The following is a 22,473-nucleotide window of genomic DNA, read 5'->3' on the forward strand; positions in this document are numbered from 1 at the left end:
CTGCCTCCCACAAGCAGGTGTGTGTGTGGAAGCGGAAGCGGGCAGGCATTTGCCAATAAAAGCTCCGCCCCCTGAGGTTTGTTGACGACAGTGCTGGTTCACGACCTTGAGAGGCAGGTTTTGGACTTTGGCCTGGACGTGTTTTTATAGGTTGAACAAATGACAAAAGATGAAAGAGAAGTCAACAAGTGCCGGACGTATGGACACAAAGTTAGGGCGCAGGGGGGGCAGCTATACGCTTAAAGGCAACAGTTAATAATACGTCATGAACGCGGCGCAAAGCGATGAACTCTGTTACATGTCGTGTGCGTCATTGTGTCTGAAGCCACAGTTCATTAACCTGCTGCTCCAACTTTCTCTCTCACTCTCTAACCTTGACACATACCTGGACTCACTTCTAACCAAAGTGACATGTGTTGCTTCACTCTATATCCACTGCAGCAAGAGCCCCATGTAACTGTAGCACCCACTCGTAATAACTATTGTGTATTTAACTCAATAATAAAAAGCTATTGACATCTGGTGTCATTGAAGGAAACTAGAAGATGGAATCCTGTCAAAAAGTTGAGCTCAATAGAGCATTCTTTTGGGTCTGGTAGCAATAGCTTGCAGCCCTGGTTAGGTTCAAATGGAATAGCGGCGTGATGTTACATTTCTCCATACAATGCTGCACTGTAACGTTTAAGCCATAGACTGTATACAAGAAGTGGACGTAGTCATGGTAATCATGGTCATCCATTGGTTTGAGGACTGACATTTTGAAGCCTCGAATTTGAGAATGCAAGTTTTAAGACACTCCCGGATGGGCTTCAATCGGCAGAACAGGAGGTTGCTCCTGGTTAAAACTAGGCTACTTGCAATACAACAACAATGCTGTGTGATTTCCATGTATTTTGACTGGGACATGTAGCTTCAGCATGTTAGCATCTTATCATGTATGTATCCATGAATCAGATTATTTCCCTTTTTTCATTGTTCTTGAACAAAGTCACTAGTTAACGTTAACTACATGGCTAAAAAGAACTCTCTGTCTCTATCTTATATCCCAAATAAGATGGTATAAGATAAGATATCATTGCTGCTCTGCAATTTGACCAACATATATTGTATGCCGATAATGATATGTAAGCTAAAAAACAGCCTTGTAATCAGACTCTAATCAAAAGGGAGCACATGTCCACACAAACATCATTATGCAGAGACACAACTCAGTTAGAAGGAGTCTACAAAGGTTGCAGTAGTATGCAAGCCAAAGACACTTAATCCATCAAATAGGATGAGACTTGCAAGAGTAACTAAAAGCCAACTAAGCTGTCTAAGACGTCCATTAGACACAGGAGGGTTGTGTTGGTGTCAGTAGCTGTGGTGTTTGGTTGGGGGTGGCAGGGTCGTGGTTCTTTGCAGATTTATTACAAACTCATTGTGTAACTCTTGGGGTAAATATTTGTTGTTGGGTTTTTAACAAATATGTTACATTGCTGTTGGTACTGCGAGTCTCAGGGGAGTGTCTACAAATAGATCGTGTTCTGGGTAGTGGGGGACAAACAGCAACTTTAGGCGAAAGGGTGAAGTGTCCTGTAATAGATGTCATCTCCCACGAAGACATTTTTCTCGAAAACGTATTTTTAACATCTCAAGGGGGGGGCCAACAAAACGTTACAGGCCACAGCTGGATCAGTGTTTTCTCCACTGCCAGGGCACTGATCTGCTCATCTCACAGCCATCAACGCGTGATAAACCCCCCCTGGATCCCATTCGCATCCTGACGCGACATACAGTGGAATAATCCGCTCTGACACGGGCCATGTACGTTCTGTTTACACGGCGGGGGGTCCAGGGTCAGCCGGTGATGCCAAAGCTGGTTAGGGGCTTAGAAGGGGTAAACAAAACTGTGCTTCGTCTATATATCTCCAAAAGGAGACGCAGCTGCCACTATGGCCAAAATCACGAACTCTTCACGATTATATGTAACCATTTTCTTTATTCCATTGGATTGATTTCCATGTTCTTGATTACCATCTTTCAAACATGAATAAAGCTGCTGTCGAATAGTGTTTATGGCTCAGGAAGTGTTTCCTTACGTGACGTGACCCGGAAGTATCAAAGTGGCAGCCATGATTACAGCTATTTGAATCTTCTAAATGCAAAGGAAAGGTGCTTAAATGCTTCCTTTATAATCTCCTTTAGGGTAGGGAACACTGGACCAGTCTATTAGATAGATAATAGATAATGCCTTCCCACAATTCCTTGCGACAGCAACATTGAAAGCAAGGCACCATCCGCTGTCGTTGATTGATTGAATAAATTGAATAAATGAATTGATTGGGTAAAACATCTTTCTTCGGAGGTTTGATTCTGTTTTGGATTGCATTGACTTTGTCACTGTACTCCAAAGTCCTAATGAATTTCCCCTAATTTCTCTCCTTGATGTCATGACAATTCCCATCAAGGTCAAGGAAAAGTGTTTTGGAAAAGACGTAGAATGCAGGCGGCAACCTCCGGCTCTGCTGAGTGTAGCCTATGCTGAAGTGAAACTTGAATTCGACTTGCATTGCGACTCCTCTGGTTGAAGTAATACGTCTGATTGTATAGAAGTCTATGAGAAAGTGACTCTACTTCTCTCTTGATTTACTACCTCAGTAAACATTGTAAACATGAGTTTATGGTCTCAATCTCTAGTTTCAAGTCTTCTTCAATACAGCATGATGTTCATTTAGTAAATGATGGTCCATTTAGAGCAGGGGTGTCAAACTCATTGTCGCTCTGGGGCCACATCAGCATCATGGTTGCCCCCAAAGGGCCGGTTGTCGGCGGGGGGGGGGGGGGGGTGCTCCTTCGTCTTCGGTGGGTGGGTGGGGGGGGCGTATGTGGAAGCTGGTGGAGGTGTGCGCGGCGCGTGCGGATCGGAGAGGAGCTCCGCCGTGCACGATACAACGGATATTTGTAAATTGTCCGACTTTTACATTATTTTTTTTTGCTGGCGGATTCGCGGGCCACATAAAATGACGTGGCGGGCCGGATCCGGCCCGCGGGCCGTATGTTTGACACCCCTGATTTAGAGTCAAACAGACCATAAAGCAGGGGATGCTTTAGGGCGGGCTTACTGTGATCGACAGGTCCCTGCCACTACCAGAGCCGTATACGGCGTCTCTATATCACTCCTACGCATTCCAAGTATGGTAACTTCCGTTAATTGGCTGCGGAAAAAAACACATGGCTACAGCCGTAATCCAAGATGGCACTGGTGAAATCGCATGAACTCGAGGCTTCAAAACAGCAGTCCACAAACCAATGGTTGACGTCTCCATGACTACGTCCACTTCTTATATAAAGTCTATGGAAGGATGTCACTTTTTGGACTAATCGACCGGAGCCTTATGCTGCTTAGAAAGCATATACCTAATTTTCCCGTCCAGTGCTTTTTGCTGTCTTTGTTAACGTCTGGGATCATTACAACCTTACAAAAATGTGCGCAAGAAGCACACATTTTCCCCATTTCTCTTTTGGCCCATTGCAAGCATTACCAAGTGAAATAAATCAATTTTACTCATTAGGTCCATCTGGAGGCTTACATAATATGCACAAGTGTAGGTGTTTGTGAGTTGGAATGGAGCAGCCGAAACCAATTAGTTAGCGTGGCAGAGAAAAAGAACCTCTGTGGACTTCATTAGACCGTGTGGGTGAGTAATTACTATGAGCCCTGCATTTCCTTGAATGTGACTTCAGATCAGACCTAAAACGTACATGGTGTCTCGGGAGCTGAAATGGGTCACAGAGATAACTCGCGTAGAGCCGAACTTTAACAAGATACTCGGACTTCCTCATGTATTCCACGAGCTGACTATTGATATGAACGGAGGATGTAATCTGTGTGGGGGAAAACAGGGAAGTGTTGACTCGATGAACAGCAAGCTGCCCTGCTTCTCTTTAACACTTCATAACGAAAAACCTCTGCCTGATCCCAGGTCACCCCGAAAAATGCAAAGGACCGTGTAAAGAAATGGGAAACTGTCACGCTAACCCTCACGCTTCAGTGAAACGAAAAGCAGAAGACCCCGAAATTGACAATCTGGCAGGATTGGCCTTCTTGGCTCCTTTTGAAGGCCAATTCAGCTAATACTTTAGAAACAGGAGGTCTTAAATTATTTGAGTTTATAATTTGGAGCCAAATCAAATTGTTTAAAAAGCTTGTACAAAGTTGACAAAGTAGTCAATAAATATGAGATATGAGTTTACAGATAAGTGCAATCCCTCCTCGGCCATTAACCAGTTTGGTTAATGGCTTTTTGCTGGTTACACCCATAGACTTCTATGAGACAGTCTATGGGTTACAATCATTGTCTTTTTGAATCCTCACAGTTCATTTTGTTTTTACGCCCTATGGCATCTTTGGAGAATAATGCAGCGCACAGAGAATAAACGCTTCTGTTCGTGCTCGGTAGAGCGCAAGTATAAACAAAGCTTTAGCAGATTTTTGTTGCTTTCACCAAACTTCCTGTGAAGACGAAAGTTTATTTTGGAAGTGAGCCGTGCCCTTGATGTGCCGTCCCTGACAAGTCCAAACCTGACGCCAAAGGATAGAGGTCATAGTTTGAAGCTAAACTGCGGTATTCAATGCATCGGAGTGAGAATGTGTTGCAATAGCAGCACTTACAGCAGCAGCAGTAACAACAGTAGCAGTGTGACATAGTGTGTCCTTTTACACGGCGGTGTAACAAACACTGACTCTGTACCGTGCTCGAGCGCACACTGAAACACTCTTATGGTGTTTACAAGCAGGCTGAGAGTGGATCATTTATCCGAATGCGGTGAAAGGTAATCTAACCCTACGCAGGCAAATCTAATTAGGTCGGAGCCGGTGAAGCTACGGCCCGGGCGGACATGTTTATAAGACGCCCGCTCAACTGGAGTGAAGGCAATATTAGGCATCATGTAAACACTGGATGGCTCCCTGAGTCACTGCCAGAGCACAGTGTGCTTTCTAGGCAAATAAAACTGTTATTATTAAAACTGTCTGTTATCTAAGCGACTTTTAAAACAGACATGTTAAGGTCATATTATATGGAAATGAGTTATTCCTAAAGACTAATATTACATTATATGAACAATTAATGAATGAACGATAGGAATTTAGAAAAACAATGCAAGTCCTTTTGTAAATACACAGAAATAACACAATGTAAAAAAACAACCCTGCTTGAGCTAATCAAGTCCTATAGTTATAATAAAGGTATGGTGAAAGTGATTTTATGATCTGCTCACACTGGTGCGCGCGCACACACACACCCTCTCTCCATTGACGCCAGACCTCGAGGCCCGGCCTCCCTCTTCCGCGGGAGCCAATTGCAGCGCCCAGAGCAGGCGAGCCTTCATGAGCCCAACCCCTCCTCAGCTACGATCATGTGACGGCTAAGCGAACAACCAGCCTCTCTGGAGAGAGAGAGAGAGAGAGAGAGAGAGAGAGAGAGAGAGAGAGAGAGAGAGAGAGAGAGAGAGAGAGCGAAGGGTTTAAAGTAGTGTGTGTGTGTGTCTGTCTGTCTGTGTGTGTGTGAGAGAGAGAGAGAGAGAGTGAGAGAGAGAGAGAGAGAGGAGGTGTAGAGCAATGCAAAGACCTTGTCGCGGAGTTGCATTGCCATTACGCGCTATTACGCATTGACAGCTGCTTTCAAGAGAGGGGAGCGCACGTCGCAGGAGGAGCGGATTATTGTACGGGATTTTCCCCTCACACACATACGAGTGAGTCTAAACAGGGGAGGCTGGTGTTTTGTCTGTTTGTATCTGCGCGTGCTTGTCCGTCCCTCTGTTGTGGAGCACAGCGGGAACGCGTGGCTCCGCAGAGCTGTGATTGGAGAGGTGTTTGGTGTCTTGTACATATGCGCGCTCCGAAGCGACGTCTAATGTTTCATGCACCATGCTTGCTGCTGCGCTCACACTATCTGTAATCATGTAAATCTAATATTGGAAGTTGTTTCTGTGATGTGACTAGTCATGTTGTTAAACACGTCATAGATCCCGTGTTGATTAAGCATACATGCCTGGTGAAGACCAGGAGTGCGTGCTGTCAAAGCAGTAAGGACAGTGACTTGGAACCGAGCCAAGGTGTTCCCAAACTCTCTTCCTAAACTTTTTTTTTCCCACGAGGGCTTAGCCAAGACCCCCCCCCCCCCCCCCCCCATGCCATAAACGTATATGAGTGGAATGTTGGCGGTAGATCACCAATTGTGGTGGTGCAAAGGTGGTTCGAAGGTGGTGGTGGGGTGGAGGGGGACCGCACAATAACTTTAATGCAATTCTGATCGCCTAACTCAACGTAAATGAAGTAATAATAATAATAATCAAATGAATCGAGAGACTTTCCTCTGTGAGGTCCTTATGGAGGTCTCTGGGCTTCACTTGCGAAACGGCAGCTTTTCAGCTTTACAGAAGAGGGCGCACAGTCATTTATTATATTTGTCGGTTCATGCAATTCACATGTGGCAATTTAGAGTGATTTTTTCGTCATGGGTAATCAGACGTTCATGGCATCTAAGGCCATTTGATAATGTCTGGCGTTTTTTTTAATCCATGTTAAATGTAGATGCATTGTGTGGGCTGTTTGCTTGGGTAAACATAGACACTAAATCCTTCACTCATCATCCCATTTAAATCTGTTGATTAAATGTGATGAAATATAAGCTTATGTTGTAACCACACCCTTGGTAGTCTGGAGGCTTTCAGGTTGAACTTTGCAGTTTTATGTACATTTCTGAGAGCACATCGCTGTGTATGTCTCACAAGGTTATGTAGCATTGCAATTCATTTTTATTGTTGTTGGGGGTTTTTTCTTAGAGGGAAAGGGATAGAAACACACTATTAAATGACAGCAAAACCATATGGCTTTAATGTTGGAAGCAGTGAGAAATGGGAACCCCTGATCCTACATGGTCAGCTTGAAGTCTGAACCAGCAGTTGCAGCATCTACACACACACACACACACACACACACACACACACACACACACACACACACACACACACACACACACACACACACACACACACTCACAGTCTTCAAATTACACTTCTGTCAGAAGTGGTTGGCTCTCCTTTTGAAGTGCCATCAGCTGCAGACCTCTTGAACCAGCAGCAGGTATAGTGTGTAGAGAGCAAAACATAATGACATATTTTCCGTCTTTCTGCAGGTTTACGTATAATAATAATACAGTATGATCTTGAGGAGACTGTCTTGTAGAACTTTAACCCTGTTTCTCAGACTAACCTGACTTCACTGTTTCTGGGTTGCCATGCTGTTTTATTTGGAAATGATGATCACCAGTGCACAAACCTGCTAATGGGGAAGTTAGATATAATTAAAATGTAATTCAAAATGAAGCACAGACAGAGTAGGTGGTCAAAATCTCCTTTTTCTTTTACAAACACAATGTAGTTTTGGTATGCAGTCAAATTGAAAGACACATTTCTGTCATAGCCATGATGATGAAACTCATTTGTCTTTTGCAGAAAGAAGACAGAATTTTTTCGTCGACACTCAGCCGATCTCCAGTAGAACAGATTGATCTTGAGAGCAGGCCAAAGGAATGGTGGATCACCTGCCGCTTGGTGAGGAGACCTTCCTGTATTACACCAGCCCCCCGGGGGCGGACTACAACTGCCTCTATCACCACACTAATGGTGGCGCGTTGCCGGGCATCATGGTAACTGACACGTGCATCTACGACCACCACCACCACCCCTACCAAGGGGAGACGCTCTTCTCCTCCCCTCGCGCCTCTGAGGATGACCTCAGCGACTCCTCCAGCCCTCGATCCTCCCTCTGCTCTAGCCCCGAGACCTCGTCGCCGACGTTGCGGCACGTCCTTGGCGCCAACTACGAATGCAGGGGCAGCAGGAGCAGCGGGAGCTGTAGCTCTTCGGGAGGAGAGAGTCAAGACAGCCTGCTGGACCTCCTCCTCTCGCAGGCCTCCCTCCCTCGCAGCAGCTCTCACTCTTCTCTATCTTCCTCCCTATCCCTATCCCCCCCCTCCTCTTCTTCATCCCCATCTACCCCTCTTTTACCCATGGGCCTGGCCTGGGAGTCCAAGAGGGAGCAGCGGCTGACTCTCCTCCAGCAACACGCCAAAGAGGACTGCTACGAGTTCCCCGTCTTCCTGGATGGGATGCAGGATCCAGCGGCGCTCCTTTTTCAGCCCACCCTGGAGGAGATTGAGGAGTTCCTGGAAGAGAACATGGCGGTGGCATTGGAGAAAGAAGAGGAGGGGAGCGATGAGGCAATGTCGCCAATGCCAGAGGATGCTGAGGCGAAAGGTTCAAGGACTATAGCAGGAGAATTTGTATCAGTGTCACGGAATTCGGATCAGACTGTGCCCGTGGCACATTCGCTGCTCTCCTCCTACACAGAGACCAAACACACACCATGTGCATCGGACATGGACAGCTCGCCATCAGCAGTGGATTTTAGTTCTCCTCATGGCGTTGACGAGATCAAAGAAGAGGATTGTGGTTCACCACCGGCCTCATCAGAAGGTACCAGCGCTTCCAGCGTGCCTGTCATCCTACAAATCAAGCCCATCCAGATCAAACAAGAGCCCAACCCAAGTGCCATCTCAGATACTGTCACTCAGCAAACCCAACCCCCAAAAACCCAAACCCAGCCAGCCCAGGCCCTGTCGGATATCAAAATTGCCCAACTCCTGGTCAACATCCAGGGGCAGACCTTTGCCTTGGTGCCTCAGCTGCTTTCGGCGACAAACATTACCAGCTCAAGCAAAAACGGGATCACCGTGTCCCCCAAATTTGTCCGGATCGCACCGGTGCCCATCGCCGCCAAACCCACTGGCATCGGGGAAGGGGGGTTAGGCGGGGGCTCAACTGCGGGGGTCCTCGTCGGAGGTCAGAGGTACCAGAAGAGCACAGTAGCGGACCTCATTAAAATGCACAAGTGCTCTTTTCCTGGCTGTAATAAGATGTACACCAAGAGCAGCCACCTTAAAGCCCACCTGAGGAGGCACACGGGGGAGAAGCCCTTCGCCTGCACGTGGCCCGGCTGTGGATGGAGGTGAGCAGAACCAAGTGTCCTTTTTTTTATCAAATCAAATGATGCCGATGAGAGCAGTCATGGACTGGAGAGATGATGTATTAGAACACTCTTGCTACCTTCAGATTTACACACATTGCAACCTTCAAAGTCTGGTGAATGGTGATGAATGGATAGATTGGTCGGTGGATAGAATATACAGTACATAGAAGGTACAGCTAAATGAGTGATGCAATTGTAGGGGGAAGTGTTCTATCTATACTACAGAGATTACAGCAACCAGGACTATCAACTTCCGCTGTGGACTCATATACAGATAGCTGTTGATAATCTAACACATCACTCTTCCGATGTGAGTAGACTTTGAAGAGATGCACACAAGAAAATTAGTTTTCCATGGCAAGAACAGTGATGAAGCAAAGGTCAGATCTTAATCCACCATTAATGCAATTGGATGGAAAAGTGTTATTGTTTTCGTTGAACTCCTCTCTGAGAGCTGAAAAGACACGTTGGAAGGTTTTCATACATTTTCATCGAACAGGAAATGAGCAGATCTTTCATGTCACCAGTTTTAGTTTCATGGGAACATGAAAGTGTTCAGGGACAAGTTTGGGCTATTCTGCTTCCATAACACATTTTCTTTCAGACTAGAAGAAAGAAAACTTTTGTTTATTTCACTAATTTGTCTACATGCATCTAATGCAATAAGTTACCATTAGATAATGCCTCATTTGCATCTTCAAACAAAACATTTCATACTTTTAATAATAGTAAACAAGTAAGTAATTAATCACCTGTAGTGTCTTCAAAATGTATGGAATTTTACAAAACATGTCTTTAAAGGCCATTTGTTCTTAGACTCCCCTTCAGCAGCAAATACATACATCAAACTTTCCAGTTTCGTTCCGATCTATATTCTGAAGGATTTTATAAAGGGATTTATTCATATATCATTCAGAGCCTGATTTATACAACATTTTATTCTTATGCACATGGTGAACATGTTTTTCCTGATTTATGGAGTGATAAAAGAGATATGCAAAATCCCTTCTGTAAAATCTTTTGTGTAATTTTGTTTACATATTAGAGTCAAACATTTTGAACCTGGCTTTATGCAAAATGCAGATATCTGTTCTGGAAATGTACGTAAATTAGCACATATTTAACAAGATAATGACTCATATTCATATTTAGAATTTCAGAAAACTTGTGACACAAAAAATGATTGACTTAATGCAAGCAATCAATTGGGGTGGTATATTAGTTCAAAACATTTACACTATTCACTTGTAGTGTCTCCCCTTCGATAAAGGCTTTGTGGATGGATGGGAGGGGATGGTGACAGGGTCCATCTTAAGGAAAACTACATTGAATTCTATTCAAGACAGTCACAATCAGTTCAATTCTACATGCTGGCTGTGTGTCTCCACTATCTGTGTTTTTGTACCATGGTTCAAGTTGTAGATTAGATAGAACGCCTTTTGAAGTTTTCTGCATGCAGACTTTGCCCCCTGCTAGTTATTCCACTTGTTTGCTTACTGTCTGCGCCCACATTGCACACACACACACACACACACGTACATTCACACAGCGGAGGATCAAGCTCATAGTTTTCTACTTTATACATGTACTTTTCTGTCCGGCAATCATTGCTTTTCATCTAGAATCCTGATCTGCATTCGTCCATCCAAAGTACAAATTCCGACTTTTGGATTCCATATCTATACATGGAGCTATTGCCTGAGAGTGCATGTGTTTGGATGGAGGCAGGGTTGTGTTAGGCTAAGCAACATGGTTAAGTTTGAATTGAGCCTATGGGTGAGGTTAGAATTTGTATTAGCTTTAGGTAAGGAGAGTAACGCAAAAGTGCCTGTGAGAGAGTTAGTCCAACTCAGCGTATAGTTCTCCCTGCAACACCACACTGTGAGGACGCTGCTCTGAAAACCTGCAGCCACTTAAAACCCTCCGGATGTGACACTTTTTTTCACAATGTGTGTTATGTCTGGGTTTACATTCAAGTATTTGTAAACATATTATGTTATGTTATTCTAGACCAAAAAATTATGAGACCCTTTAAGCATTTCTTAAAGCTGGCTTGTGGCAAACGTGTGTTTTGTTCACATAAAGACATGATGTGTTAAATGCATTTTGTAGCATATGTTTTTTTCCCGTGTAATGCAACACGTTTAGCCATCTCATGCTAAGCTAAACTAATTGGCTCAAGGTTCATAGCAACAGATATGAGAGGAGTATCCATCGTCTCTGCAACAAAACGACATCCAGTCACCCAGAAACAATGTTGGCATCGTACGTTTCTGCACACCACGGAAACCTTGAATGTGGACGTTTTTATATTGTTTGCTTTTTAAACGCAGATATTTTTGCATTCAGGCAGAGCCGGTGAGTATGTGCAGCAGCCGTTGTTAAAGGTTCCCGTTATAATAACAATTATGAGAAGCAAGAAGGTGTCGAAGGGTTGTCGAACAAACACAGGAGAGGACAGAACAAGATCAGGGTTGTTTGTAGTCGCTTGTTGGTTTAGCTTGTTACTTAACATAAGAAAGTTCCCAACAGGCGGTTGTTATTTGCAGTAATTGTTTTGCTTTAACCTAACCAATTGTTTTGGAATGTTGGCATTGACATTGTGCGTTTCTGCAAGCCTGCTACGAAATGTATTTTTGAAACGTTTCCATGGTTTGTAGGAACATACTGTGCCGACATTTGTTCTGGCGACTGGGTTGCATTTCCGTCCTCCCCAAACTACACTTCTGCAGTCTTCACATGACAGCAGTAATATACTATACTATACAGTTGCCCTTTCCTTGCTCCTCTCCTCAGGAAATGGAGGTGAGCTTGGGAGTAAGGCACCTCTTACCCTCTGTAACTGTAGAATAGATCCATGTGTTTGCCCCTCTGGGGTAGATAGGAGTGGTATTTCATTGGCTTTCTATAACTCAGTGGAAGTTATGTTTCTTCCTTCTTTCTTTCCAAAGCTTTAAGGTATCCCCCTCTTTCTCTCTGGCTATAGTTAGTTTATGGTTATGCTCATGTAAAGATCTGTATGCACGGACAAAGTCACATGTCAACACTTAAAAAGGAACACATGCAGGCAACAGTATTTTCAGCTCAGACCTGCATGGAGACTCCCGCGTGAGTTTTTCTGAGTCGGACTGGGCTGGAACCAAAACAGTTTGCTGTAATAACACGACAGCTGTCATTGGTGCTCTGGCGTGCTGTCCTTGTCAGCCGACGCATCCGTTGTTACAACAAGACAATGTTTTTGGGTGGCGACGGAGCTGTCACTTTTTGATTTAGCGACACACTTGGGCACTTAGAGCTCAGCTGACTATCAGTCAGCTGTGATATGTTATCGACGCTCCTAGGTCCCTCCAGAAAAAAAGGCCTGTGGCAGAGCTAAAAAGCATCCAGTGTCCTGCTTCAGAACACATTCAGGAATTCAGCTCCTCTGGTTTAAAGAAATCCATCTTTGGGAAACCAATCAGAAGATATTTTATGGCTACTTGTATGTAGCTTTGCTCTGTCATTGATTAGTGCTGTCACACATTAATGTAATTCAACTTACACACAGTGGAAATTGAGCCGCTCATAAACACGGTGGCGGGAGACGTAAATGGGACAAACAAGGACAATAAAAGACGACAGATAAAACTCTGGTACAGTACGTGTGTTTACCAACATCTCTTGTTACTGTAATCTGCCAGGTGTGCCAACCAACCTGACAGCCCCACCCTTACGCGGCTGTTTTCACTGTGCTGTGTTTGGCTGCAGAGCCGAGAGCTCAGTTTAGGAACAAGCCAGAACAGAGCCTGCACATGTTTCCCACGGCGCCCACGCTAAAATGTATACTATGTGTTGCTCAAGGTGCAAGTGAAAAACTATGAGAACTGGCACATGATCAATTCCACCCCCCACCCCCCATAAAAACATGGATTTAAAGACCAATCAGTGTATTTGCACAAGTCCTAAACGCATGTTGTGTTGAAAGATCTTCCCCAGTGCAGTATGTTGTAGTTGGGCTCAAGCCCAGTTTGAAGTCAGCAGAATAGCTGCATGGTTTCTATCATGCCCTGGCTTGAAGCTAATACAGTACAGCTTTAGGGTGTAATGTGTGCATGCGCGACACACGCAGATTACCATAAGGAACAAATATAGAGTGCAGAGCATAAAGAGACTGATGTGGTTTCAGATTTTAACTTTAACACTGACATGCCTCTTGGTGTAGATTGAGTAACCCTGCTAATCTAGCATCTGTAGAGACACGCATGTGACAGACAAAGTCATTTTGCCAGAAGGGCACTTGTAGAAAGCATTCGTTTACGCCAGAGCTGCATGCTTTTATTTTTTAGAATGGATCAAATGTAAAGGGTTGCTTGAACTGATGAACCCAAAGATAATTCTCAATCATTCCCTGCAGCTCTATGGAGTGTTAAAGGTGCAGTTTGTGACATTTAGAGGGGGGTCTATTGGCAGAAATAGAATATGATATCAATAAGTATGTTTTCTTTGGTGTATAATCACCTGAAAATAACAATTGTTGTGTTTACTTTACCATCGAATGAGCCGTTTAAATCTACATAGGGAGTGGGTCCTCTTCACGGAGTCTGCAATGTTGCACCGCCATGTTTCTACAGTAGCCCAGAATAGACAAACCAAACACTGGCTATAGAGAGGGCCTTTCGTGTTTTTGTTGGCCAATGTGTTCTCCTACACGCTTGGAATACAGGAGAAATTTCAGTCAGTTGTAAGAATGATGCCAAATGCTACACGCTGGCCCTTTAAAACGCCTTTCAGCTTGTTGTTTTTACCCTGCAACCGGATTGGTTTAGTTCACTCCCACCTCTCTCATCAAGCAGGCCGCAGATCTTTGCCCAGCACCAAAGAAGGAAAGTTAGCAGCTAACTGGTGAACAAAGTGGAACATTTAGCTGCTGAAAACTTACAGATAATAAAGGTTTTGGTGGGGACCAAAATAGAGCCAAAAGCAGAGTAAATGTTTCATCCGTTAGGGGGCCAAAACCCCAAGTTCAAATAAATGTTACTGTTGTACAGTTTATTAGGCAACATTTACCATATCAACTTTTTAAATTGAGAGTATGTTTTCAGCTTATTCTGCTGCCCCCAGTGAGCAAGTATCTTGCAGCACATGCAAACTGTCGCATAGACCAGCAAAACACTCATTAAAATGAGCAATATATCCCTCCAGCTCGACTATATAGAAAACATGCATATTTGTAATAGACCTAGACTCACTCAGAACAGACTGACATGGCTTTATGGAGGGCACTGATGGTCAGAATATCTCATCCGCTATTGGGTGGACTTTTGTACTGACATTGATGGTCCTAAAGACTTTGTGATGCCCTGACCTTTCAGGATAAATTGGAATACGTTTGGTGACACATTCACTTATCCTCTAGCTCCATAATCAGGTTGTAATTTGTCCAATGCTTTGGTTTATGAGCAGATACAGTGTCAGCTGTGTTTTTGGGGTAATTAGCAACGGTAGCATACTAACACACAAAATAATGATGGTAAACACAATAAATAGCACTGCTTAGCTGCAGGATGTTAGCATCGTCATCAGGGACGTACAGAAGCGGAACTTTAGCCAGAGACTTTGAGATGGGGCGAGTTTGAACTCTTTTGGCAATGAATGACAACCGTTCGTATCCTCCCTTATTATTAGACAGGCCCAGACTGACAGGTACCCCCTCCACTTTGTGCTGCCTGTGGCTGTACACCACGGCAGAGGACCATACAGTAACTGCTGTAATCTGAATGTAAAAACTCTCTATGGCCACCAACCGATCTGACCCGGAATGGATCGCTCGTTCCGGAGTCTTCCTGAACTTCCTGATGGCCAGTCCACTCTTGATTGTCATTATGAGCATCTTGGCATGCTGACATTAGCATTTAACTCATCTAACGCAAGTACAGTCTCACAAGTGTGGCCGTAGACTCTTATGCTGCATCAACATGGAACCAGACGGTAGATGGCAGACCGACAACACCTTTTGGGCGACATGGGAAAAACAGTTCAACGGGACGGGAGGACAAAACGATAGACTCGTACTTAATATATTTTGTTCCCTCACAATAGCAATATATATCATCATTTTTTGTCTGTTATTTGACATAATTAGTCTCATTATGCATTCAAAAAAATGCAGCTTTCTCTTTAAAAATTAAATCGCAAACGTCCCCCTTGTGCGGGGGTGCTAACTAACATCAGGTTGTATTCTGTCATGTAAAACAACTAAAACAAAAGTAATTCTGTCTTCCGGTACTGTTGCTGGTACTCTCTGCCGGCCTCACCTAATTTTACGGTCTTGCTGTCGTTCACCAAAATTATTCACTGCCTGACTCCATGTGAACGCAGCATCAGTCGGGTCACAATGTTGACTAGATATCTATACTACTCAGTTATAAGATCATATCCTGAACATGTAAAGGGCCAATAGATGCAGGGCTACAACAAAAGTAAGCCCAGATAAAGCATTGGCTACTGAGCGAGGACCATTTTGGGTTCCAGCGAGACAGTTTAGCGAAGAGAGTGTCGTAAAATGCACTTTTCAGAAACGAATATAATGAATGCTACACACATGTTATATACCGACTTAACGAAGAAATTCTGGGTAACATTAACTTCGAAGCCATTTTACACACGGCAAACACAATTATACACAAACTAATATAATCAACGAGAAGATGTACCACAATATCACGTATTTGTCGCCATGACACGGCGAACTACGCAGTCCGGACAAGGCTACGAACAAAAAGCTAACGGCTAACACGGCCGACCAATACATCAGAAAGCAAGAAAATTCGACACAGAATCCAGAGATATCTTCAGAATTTCTCTCTGTGAAACCATTACAAAGATACAGCCGACAAGCCCCACAAAAACAAGCCGCTCCACCGCTGATAACCATAAATGCTTCTCCCCTTGAGCTGATTTTCTTGATGAGAACGGATAAATCCCCGCTTATTTCGATTCAAATATGGCTTCGACGTATATCCTGTGTGTTTCTCATCTGTTTCCTGGAGAAAGGAGGGCCAGACATGCTTGGGGGACCGGGGGTTAGGGATTTCACTTTCGGCGTATCGGATTTTATGCTCGGTGACGCACGGCGCATTTTTTATTTTTTCTGGCTAACGATTCTGTCAATCAACACCAGCTTACGCTCACCGTTTTTTTGAGACTCTTGCACGTCGAACGAGGTGTCATACTCTGAAATTGGCCAATCATAGGCAGAGAAAGCCTCACATAGACACAGGCAGACTGCAGTCAGACGAGGATGGATCCATGATTTACAGTCTCTGAGAGGATTCAGGCTGTCAAAATGATGCCAAACTGCTGTATTTGGATAGATTGAACACTAATAGTGATAAAACCAGTGAAATATTTAGTTATATCAGTGGCGGGCCGTGCATTTTATACCTGGGCCTTCTGTGCTGTCCTACTACAGTTGAATTACCTCCTAATAACCTCATTATGACACATCAATCCAGCAAAGCTGCAGCGGATCCACGCATTCCACCACATAAGAGCACGAGCCATTCAAATACTATTCATAAAAACGACACGATAGACAAATGAACAGTAGTAACGTTACTATTACTAAACTGACGCAGTTTGTGACTTACCGAAACTTAAAGAGTTTAATCCAAGTACATTGTTTTAGTTCCAGTAAGAAGTCCTTCTCGATTCATGGAGCCAGTGATGACAGTCGATCCTCAGTTGTATTTAGCCGGTCTGCTGCGGCAGGTTCGCAGCAGGGCCGGGAGCCCGCCGGCCGGCGCAGACCGCACGTCGGGCCGCGGTTGTGGAGCTGTTTCCCTGCGAAAGTGTTCGTTGAGTTGTAGATCCACTCGAGTCTCTCCAAAAGTTTTCAAATGCTATGGTGTTCTCAGGTTAGCGTAGCATAGCTCCAAACCCAGCCATAAAATGTGCAACGCTTCTCCGACGCTGTCAGCAAGAAACACCGTTCATACAAATCTTTTTCCTGCTGAGTCAGGGCTGCCAGCTGTGGCGTTGACTGACCATTTCTTACTATGTCCAGTTTTTCTTGAAATGTCTTTCTTGAGAAAGACGTTGTCAGTAACTCCGCCACTAAATCCGTTTCTCCACCTTATTTAGCCATTGAGTGCTAAAAAAACAAAGCTAGGTAAAAAAATAAATAAACTACACCAATCAAAACCCTAAAAATGTTATAATTTCTTTCAATTTGAACCTCCAACTAAGCTCTGCTGGCAAGTTAAGTTTCGTTTTCCAATAGTCACATGCTCGCCCACTGACCAATCACAGCACACACTGCACCTGACTCCTGCAAAGTGAGCTGGAGTAATGCTGACGTAGTTGTAGGCCAGCAGGCCACTCTGGGGCATCAAAGAATCTCAAACTAAAGATCTGATTGGTTGAAGACTATGACAATCAACAATATCGTCCCCATTCACTTAAACTGCACATGGAGGCACTGGTGAGTCTGCAGGCCTCGGGCCTCTCTTCTTACCTAGAGACACAGAGGTGAAATCTGATTGGATAAAAGCTCTACTTAAAACAAGCTGCACTGGAAGCATAGCAACTGAGGAACACAGTAGCTGTGCAATGAGAAAATAAGATAATGGGAAAAATATTTTTTTAAATTATGATACATACATATGTATTTAAGAAAAAATATTAAATTATAAAATAGCTATAACTTTGTGATTCTGTTTAGGCCAGCAGAGATGGCTTTGCATTGACGGCCCACCACTGAGTTATATAATATATAAAAGTACAATGGAACAGCTGGTTCCAAAATGACAATTTTGCTCGACCTCGCCTGACCTTTGTACTAAAACCTGTCTAACTTTTTTTTGCTTCACTTTATCAAAGCCAAATCTTTTTTTAGAGACGACTGACATGTTGTGCTATGATTTGGGCGAGTTTCTAGGCTAGCCAGGGCCTCATTTCAAGAAAAAGATAACAGTAAAAGTGCTTTTATTTTTAGGCGAACCTGAAACTTTTCAATTTGAGCTGTGTGCCATCTTCATTTACTCTTAACCTGTAACATATACACTGATATTTACACATATGAACACATCTCACAAGTGTTACCTGTATTATAACATCAGAATTATTCAAATAGACCTTGTAGTTACAGAATTACAATCTTTTTGGTATGGGTATGCAATTTTTGAGCAGAGGCCTAAAAATAGGGCTAGGTATTAAAGATTTAAATCTAAGTGTAACAGTCTTTGGAAAATATATTCTCTGGCTTTCTGACTATAGGCAAAATAAAAAGAATTCAATACCAAACAATGAACCAAATGACTTTTAAAGACTGTTTTTTGAGGTTCCTTGCTTTTCAGATTCCACACTTGGGCTTTATAAGCTCTGTTAGTTATCTTCTTTTTATTGGGCCATTACAATTATGAAGAGGCAGGTTGTGTAATCCACTTCTAGAGTGGAAATGCTTTAAAACAACTGTGAGCGACATCTTTATATCTCTGTGAGTTATCGCCTTCATGACTTCAGCTCGCCACTGCTACTGAAAATGCATTGGGAAATGAATCTGTGTTAAAGATTAATCTGATTTTAACAGCTTTACTTATACATACAGATACACACACACACACACACACACACACACACACAAGGCCCACAGGCACTATGCTATCAACCACTTAACCCTTCACTGTCATGATACCCAAAGCTGGCCTGAGCCCATAGAGACCGGAGCAGAGCAGGCCAGGAATAGATTCCTGAGTTAAATATGGGATGGCTCTTTAACTTGCTTGACATGGATTTTACTTTATTTAGCTGTTTGAAGCGTGACTGTAGGAAGTGCAGTATAATTTAAGCATAGAATTTGGAGTATTTCAAATGACAGCGCAACAGTTCGTGAGAGTTTTGATCGACTGCGATTAGGGAATAAAACACAAAAATGTGAAGCAATAACGGGGGATTAAAGCGATGCTTGATGTTCCAAAAAAAATTGTTTAATACATCTGATAAATCACATTCTGGGTTTTCCTTCTGGCAGGTTCTCCCGGTCAGACGAGCTCTCCCGACACCGGCGCTCCCACTCGGGAGTGAAACCATACCAGTGTATCGTCTGCGAAAAGAAGTTTGCCCGCAGCGATCACCTGTCGAAACACCTCAAAGTCCACCGCTTTCCACGAAGCAGCAGGACAGGGCGCTCTGCAAACTGACTCTTCTGACCCCTCCCCCCATCCCCACTCTGAGTGGGGATGGGGGGAGGGGGGTATGTGTGTGTATTTGTGTGTGACGAAAGATAGCAGGGGGGGGGCGGGTTGAAAGTCCAAACACCTTTTTAAAGCGGTCTGTGTAGAACACTGGTGTGTGTTTATGTTCAAACGTGTACGCGTGACGTACATCCATGGTACTGTTATTATTTATTGGGTGGCGAGGAAAAGACTGTAAAAAAATAAATAAAGTGAAACAGAAAACTGTTACTTGACACAACACCCTCACAGGTGGAATAAGCTTCTTGTATATAACAACTTTTTTTTTCTCACTCAAATCTTTTAGCTGATCTAATTTGACGAAATATTTACTACTCGGAGTAGTTTTACACTTTGAGATCCGTGTTATTGTTATTGCTGGAGTCAAAAGCCTTACATGACTAAAACAAATGCATCGCTAAGGGGTCTGCTAAAACCCCAAGTTTCTTTTTTTTACCTTCCTGGAGCCAAATGTTGTTTAGCAAAAACGCATCGCTTGATGGCTTGAAATTGAATTTGTTGCCCAGCAACAAGAGCTCACTGGACATGGGGAACTGTTGGGGCCTTGGTGTAATCCTTCCCCGATTGACGGCAGAGTGATTGATGCATAAACATTCCTGTAGCTTTGAATACGTGTCTTTGTTGCCTTTGAGTCTCGTTACAGGAAAAAAACAAAACACTGAAGTAACCTCAAACACAAGAAGAATGCTCATGTTCATGTTGAATTACAGCTCACCAGCAAACATCATGTCATTATGTAATTTGCACTGGAACACGTGAAAAGTTTGTATTTCTGGCAATTCTTTATTTTTTATTTTTGTCTCATCTGGTCCAGAGAGTATTTCTTCAGAACATTGGTATTTTTTTTTGGTGATCAAAACTAAATTGGGGTGCAGCCACATCCAATGATTATCTGCGAATTATTTCAATCCAATGTTAAAAACAAGTTTGTTCTTCTGTCTTCAAATCGTGATAGATAATATTTGTTTTCTGGTTTTGTGATGCCATAATCAGTACTTACTTCATGTCACAAGTGGCACAAGCAAAGGCTGGTGGTCTTGAACGTATCAAATCTCTTGCCTCCTCTCCTGCCAAATCATTTTTTTCTTCTATTTAATGTGAATACAGAATAATTTTTTCATATCAAATGAAATGAAATAATTTACATATCAAATCTAAGTGGATTATTTTTTGCACTTGCTGATGCTGGAAATATTTGCCGTTACAACATCAAATAACAAATTCACCCCAGATCAGCTTCATGTATATGCCTATGTAACGTTAGCTGAACAGCAGCTGCCACAAATGACAATTACAGGATATTTACAGTAAGTAAAGAAGAAACACAAAGTATTAGCAAACATTCGCCACCATAAGCTACTAGTCATACCAGACCAAGTAGAGCCTCGGTTATACTCTCAAACGGATGCGTATACAATCTGCTTGGAGGAGGCGTTCCACACATGCACAGTAGATTGCGACGCTGACGCTTGTAGCTTTTTGGAGGTAGAAAGTATAACTTTGGCTTGACACCTGTTTATTGAATTTAGAAAGGGAGTGCTTTATGGCCTATAAATTCAACTTTTCTTTTGTAAAAAAATCAATGTGCTTGGTTTGTTTCAAAAGTTACATAGACTCGCTTTAATATCAGTATTTTGTACTTTTGTAAGAGGCAAGTAAAATATGGCTCTTCCATTGAAGCCTCTTCTCTTTTTAAATTAGTCAATTGTCATTCAACAAATTCATTTAATAAAATAAAACTAAATGGTTTGCATAGAACATTTACTTAACAAAAATACTTTGGTCTTATTACTTGTTACAGCATATTCACCAAAGGTATATAGGAAATTGGAGATCATTTAAAAAAACAATTTCATCTGTCCCTGGTCTTGAACATATCAGATCTATTTCCATGAAATGAGATGCCTTGGTCTCGTACTGTAAGGGAATAGTGACTGTTCTGCTTTTTTTGTCATATTACATTTCCCCGTATACGTTGCTTTAGCGTGTATCATTGTGCATCTCAGTTGAATTAAACCAAATGTGTTGTGGGAGGGACGCAAAATGCCTGCTGCACAGAGCTCAGACGTAGTTTTTTGTGTACTAGGAAGTTGAGGATCAGCTGACGATAATCCATGCCGATATTTTTTTAAGAGAGGAATGTTGAAGTTTTGAACTGGAATCCAGTTGTTTTTGGAAGCGTTTGATTCTCTGAAACCTACATCGATTGACGAACCCCTTGAGTGATCGGTACGCGGCGGATGAACAGGACACTGAATGGAAGAAGTGCAACATCGATGTCAAGCATTCCTTCCGTACTATCAGGAGAAACACTTTTCTGAATGGGTGTCACGTGTGAGCCCGTGAATGTATGTAAATACTGTATATGCATCTGAAAAGGAGATCTGAATTATTCTTCTGGTGATTTCTGTGATTGTGAAAGATTCTTTTAAAGAATATGTAAAGAAAGCGTACATAACGTGATAATTCAAATATATAGTGAAAAATGTGGTAACATGCTTTTTCTTGTCAGGTTTTTACACGACACATGATTATAAAATGCTCATGACAGTTTTCATAACACATCCATGGATCAGAATTGATACCATATTCTCCAATATGCAAATCTGTGTCTTGGTCAGGTGCAAATTGCAATACAGCATAATGTATTATGAAACATGTGATGAGTAATGTGTGTGTGCTCTGTAAATACATTACAAGCGAAGAGTTGCTTAAAATGTTATATTTTTGCTTTTGTTCCTACGTAAAACACATTTACAATAAAAATCCCAAAACCAAGTACATGTTTTCTGTTGTTGTCTTGGAACTATTCACAGTCATGATCAGCATTTATCACACAAGCGCCCCAGACCACTAAAGTCAATTCTTTAACACAAATATAACTTTGGCTGAACAGCGGCCACCGTTGCCACAAGTGATGATTCTGTGATTAACCGCCATAAACTGGTCACACCAGACCAAGTAAGGCGAAGTGTATCGAGTTGAACAAAGGAGGGTCTCGTGGTTTATGTGTTCAACTTTTTACGTGGAAGAAAATGAATTTGAGGACTATTTTCAAAAGTTGCACAGCCAGGCTTTAATATTGTTAAACTTTACTCAGAGTTTAAATGGGCACCCAGAGAAATACGGCTCTCAAATGAGCCTTTACTAAATCCCGCCCCTCAA

At 42.8% G+C, this 22,473-nt stretch overlaps 1 protein-coding gene across 2 annotated transcripts; it reads left to right on the forward strand.

Moving 5' to 3' along the window:
• The first annotated feature begins 5,499 nt into the window (after positions 1-5,499).
• LOC306701438 (Krueppel-like factor 15) lies at positions 5,500-22,073 on the forward strand. 2 transcript variants are annotated; one of them, XM_079166744.1, is made up of 3 exons: positions 5,500-5,736; positions 7,501-9,055; positions 19,086-22,073. In XM_079166744.1, exons 2-3 carry the CDS (start codon positions 7,578-7,580, stop codon positions 19,252-19,254), a joined length of 1,647 nt encoding a protein of 548 aa, XP_079022870.1. In that variant the 5' UTR covers positions 5,500-5,736; positions 7,501-7,577; the 3' UTR covers positions 19,255-22,073. The 2 variants fall into 2 exon arrangements, with proteins under 2 accessions (XP_079022870.1, XP_079022871.1); XM_079166745.1 differs by lacking the exon at positions 5,500-5,736 and adding an exon at positions 7,005-7,129.
• The last annotated feature ends 400 nt before the right edge of the window (positions 22,074-22,473 follow it).

Source organism: Pholis gunnellus, assembly GCF_910591455.1.
Source record: "Pholis gunnellus genome assembly, chromosome: 2".
Taxonomy (NCBI): Eukaryota; Metazoa; Chordata; class Actinopteri; order Perciformes; family Pholidae; genus Pholis; species Pholis gunnellus.

Excerpts from the sequence above, each read along its gene's own strand:
- LOC306701438 (XM_079166744.1), top strand. The coding sequence starts at position 7,578 with ATGGTGGATCACCTGCCGCTTGGTGAGGAGACCTTCCTGTATTACACC. Across the intron at positions 9,056-19,085 it reads TGGCCCGGCTGTGGATGGAG|GTTCTCCCGGTCAGACGAGC; the intron begins GTGAGCAGAACC and ends TCCTTCTGGCAG.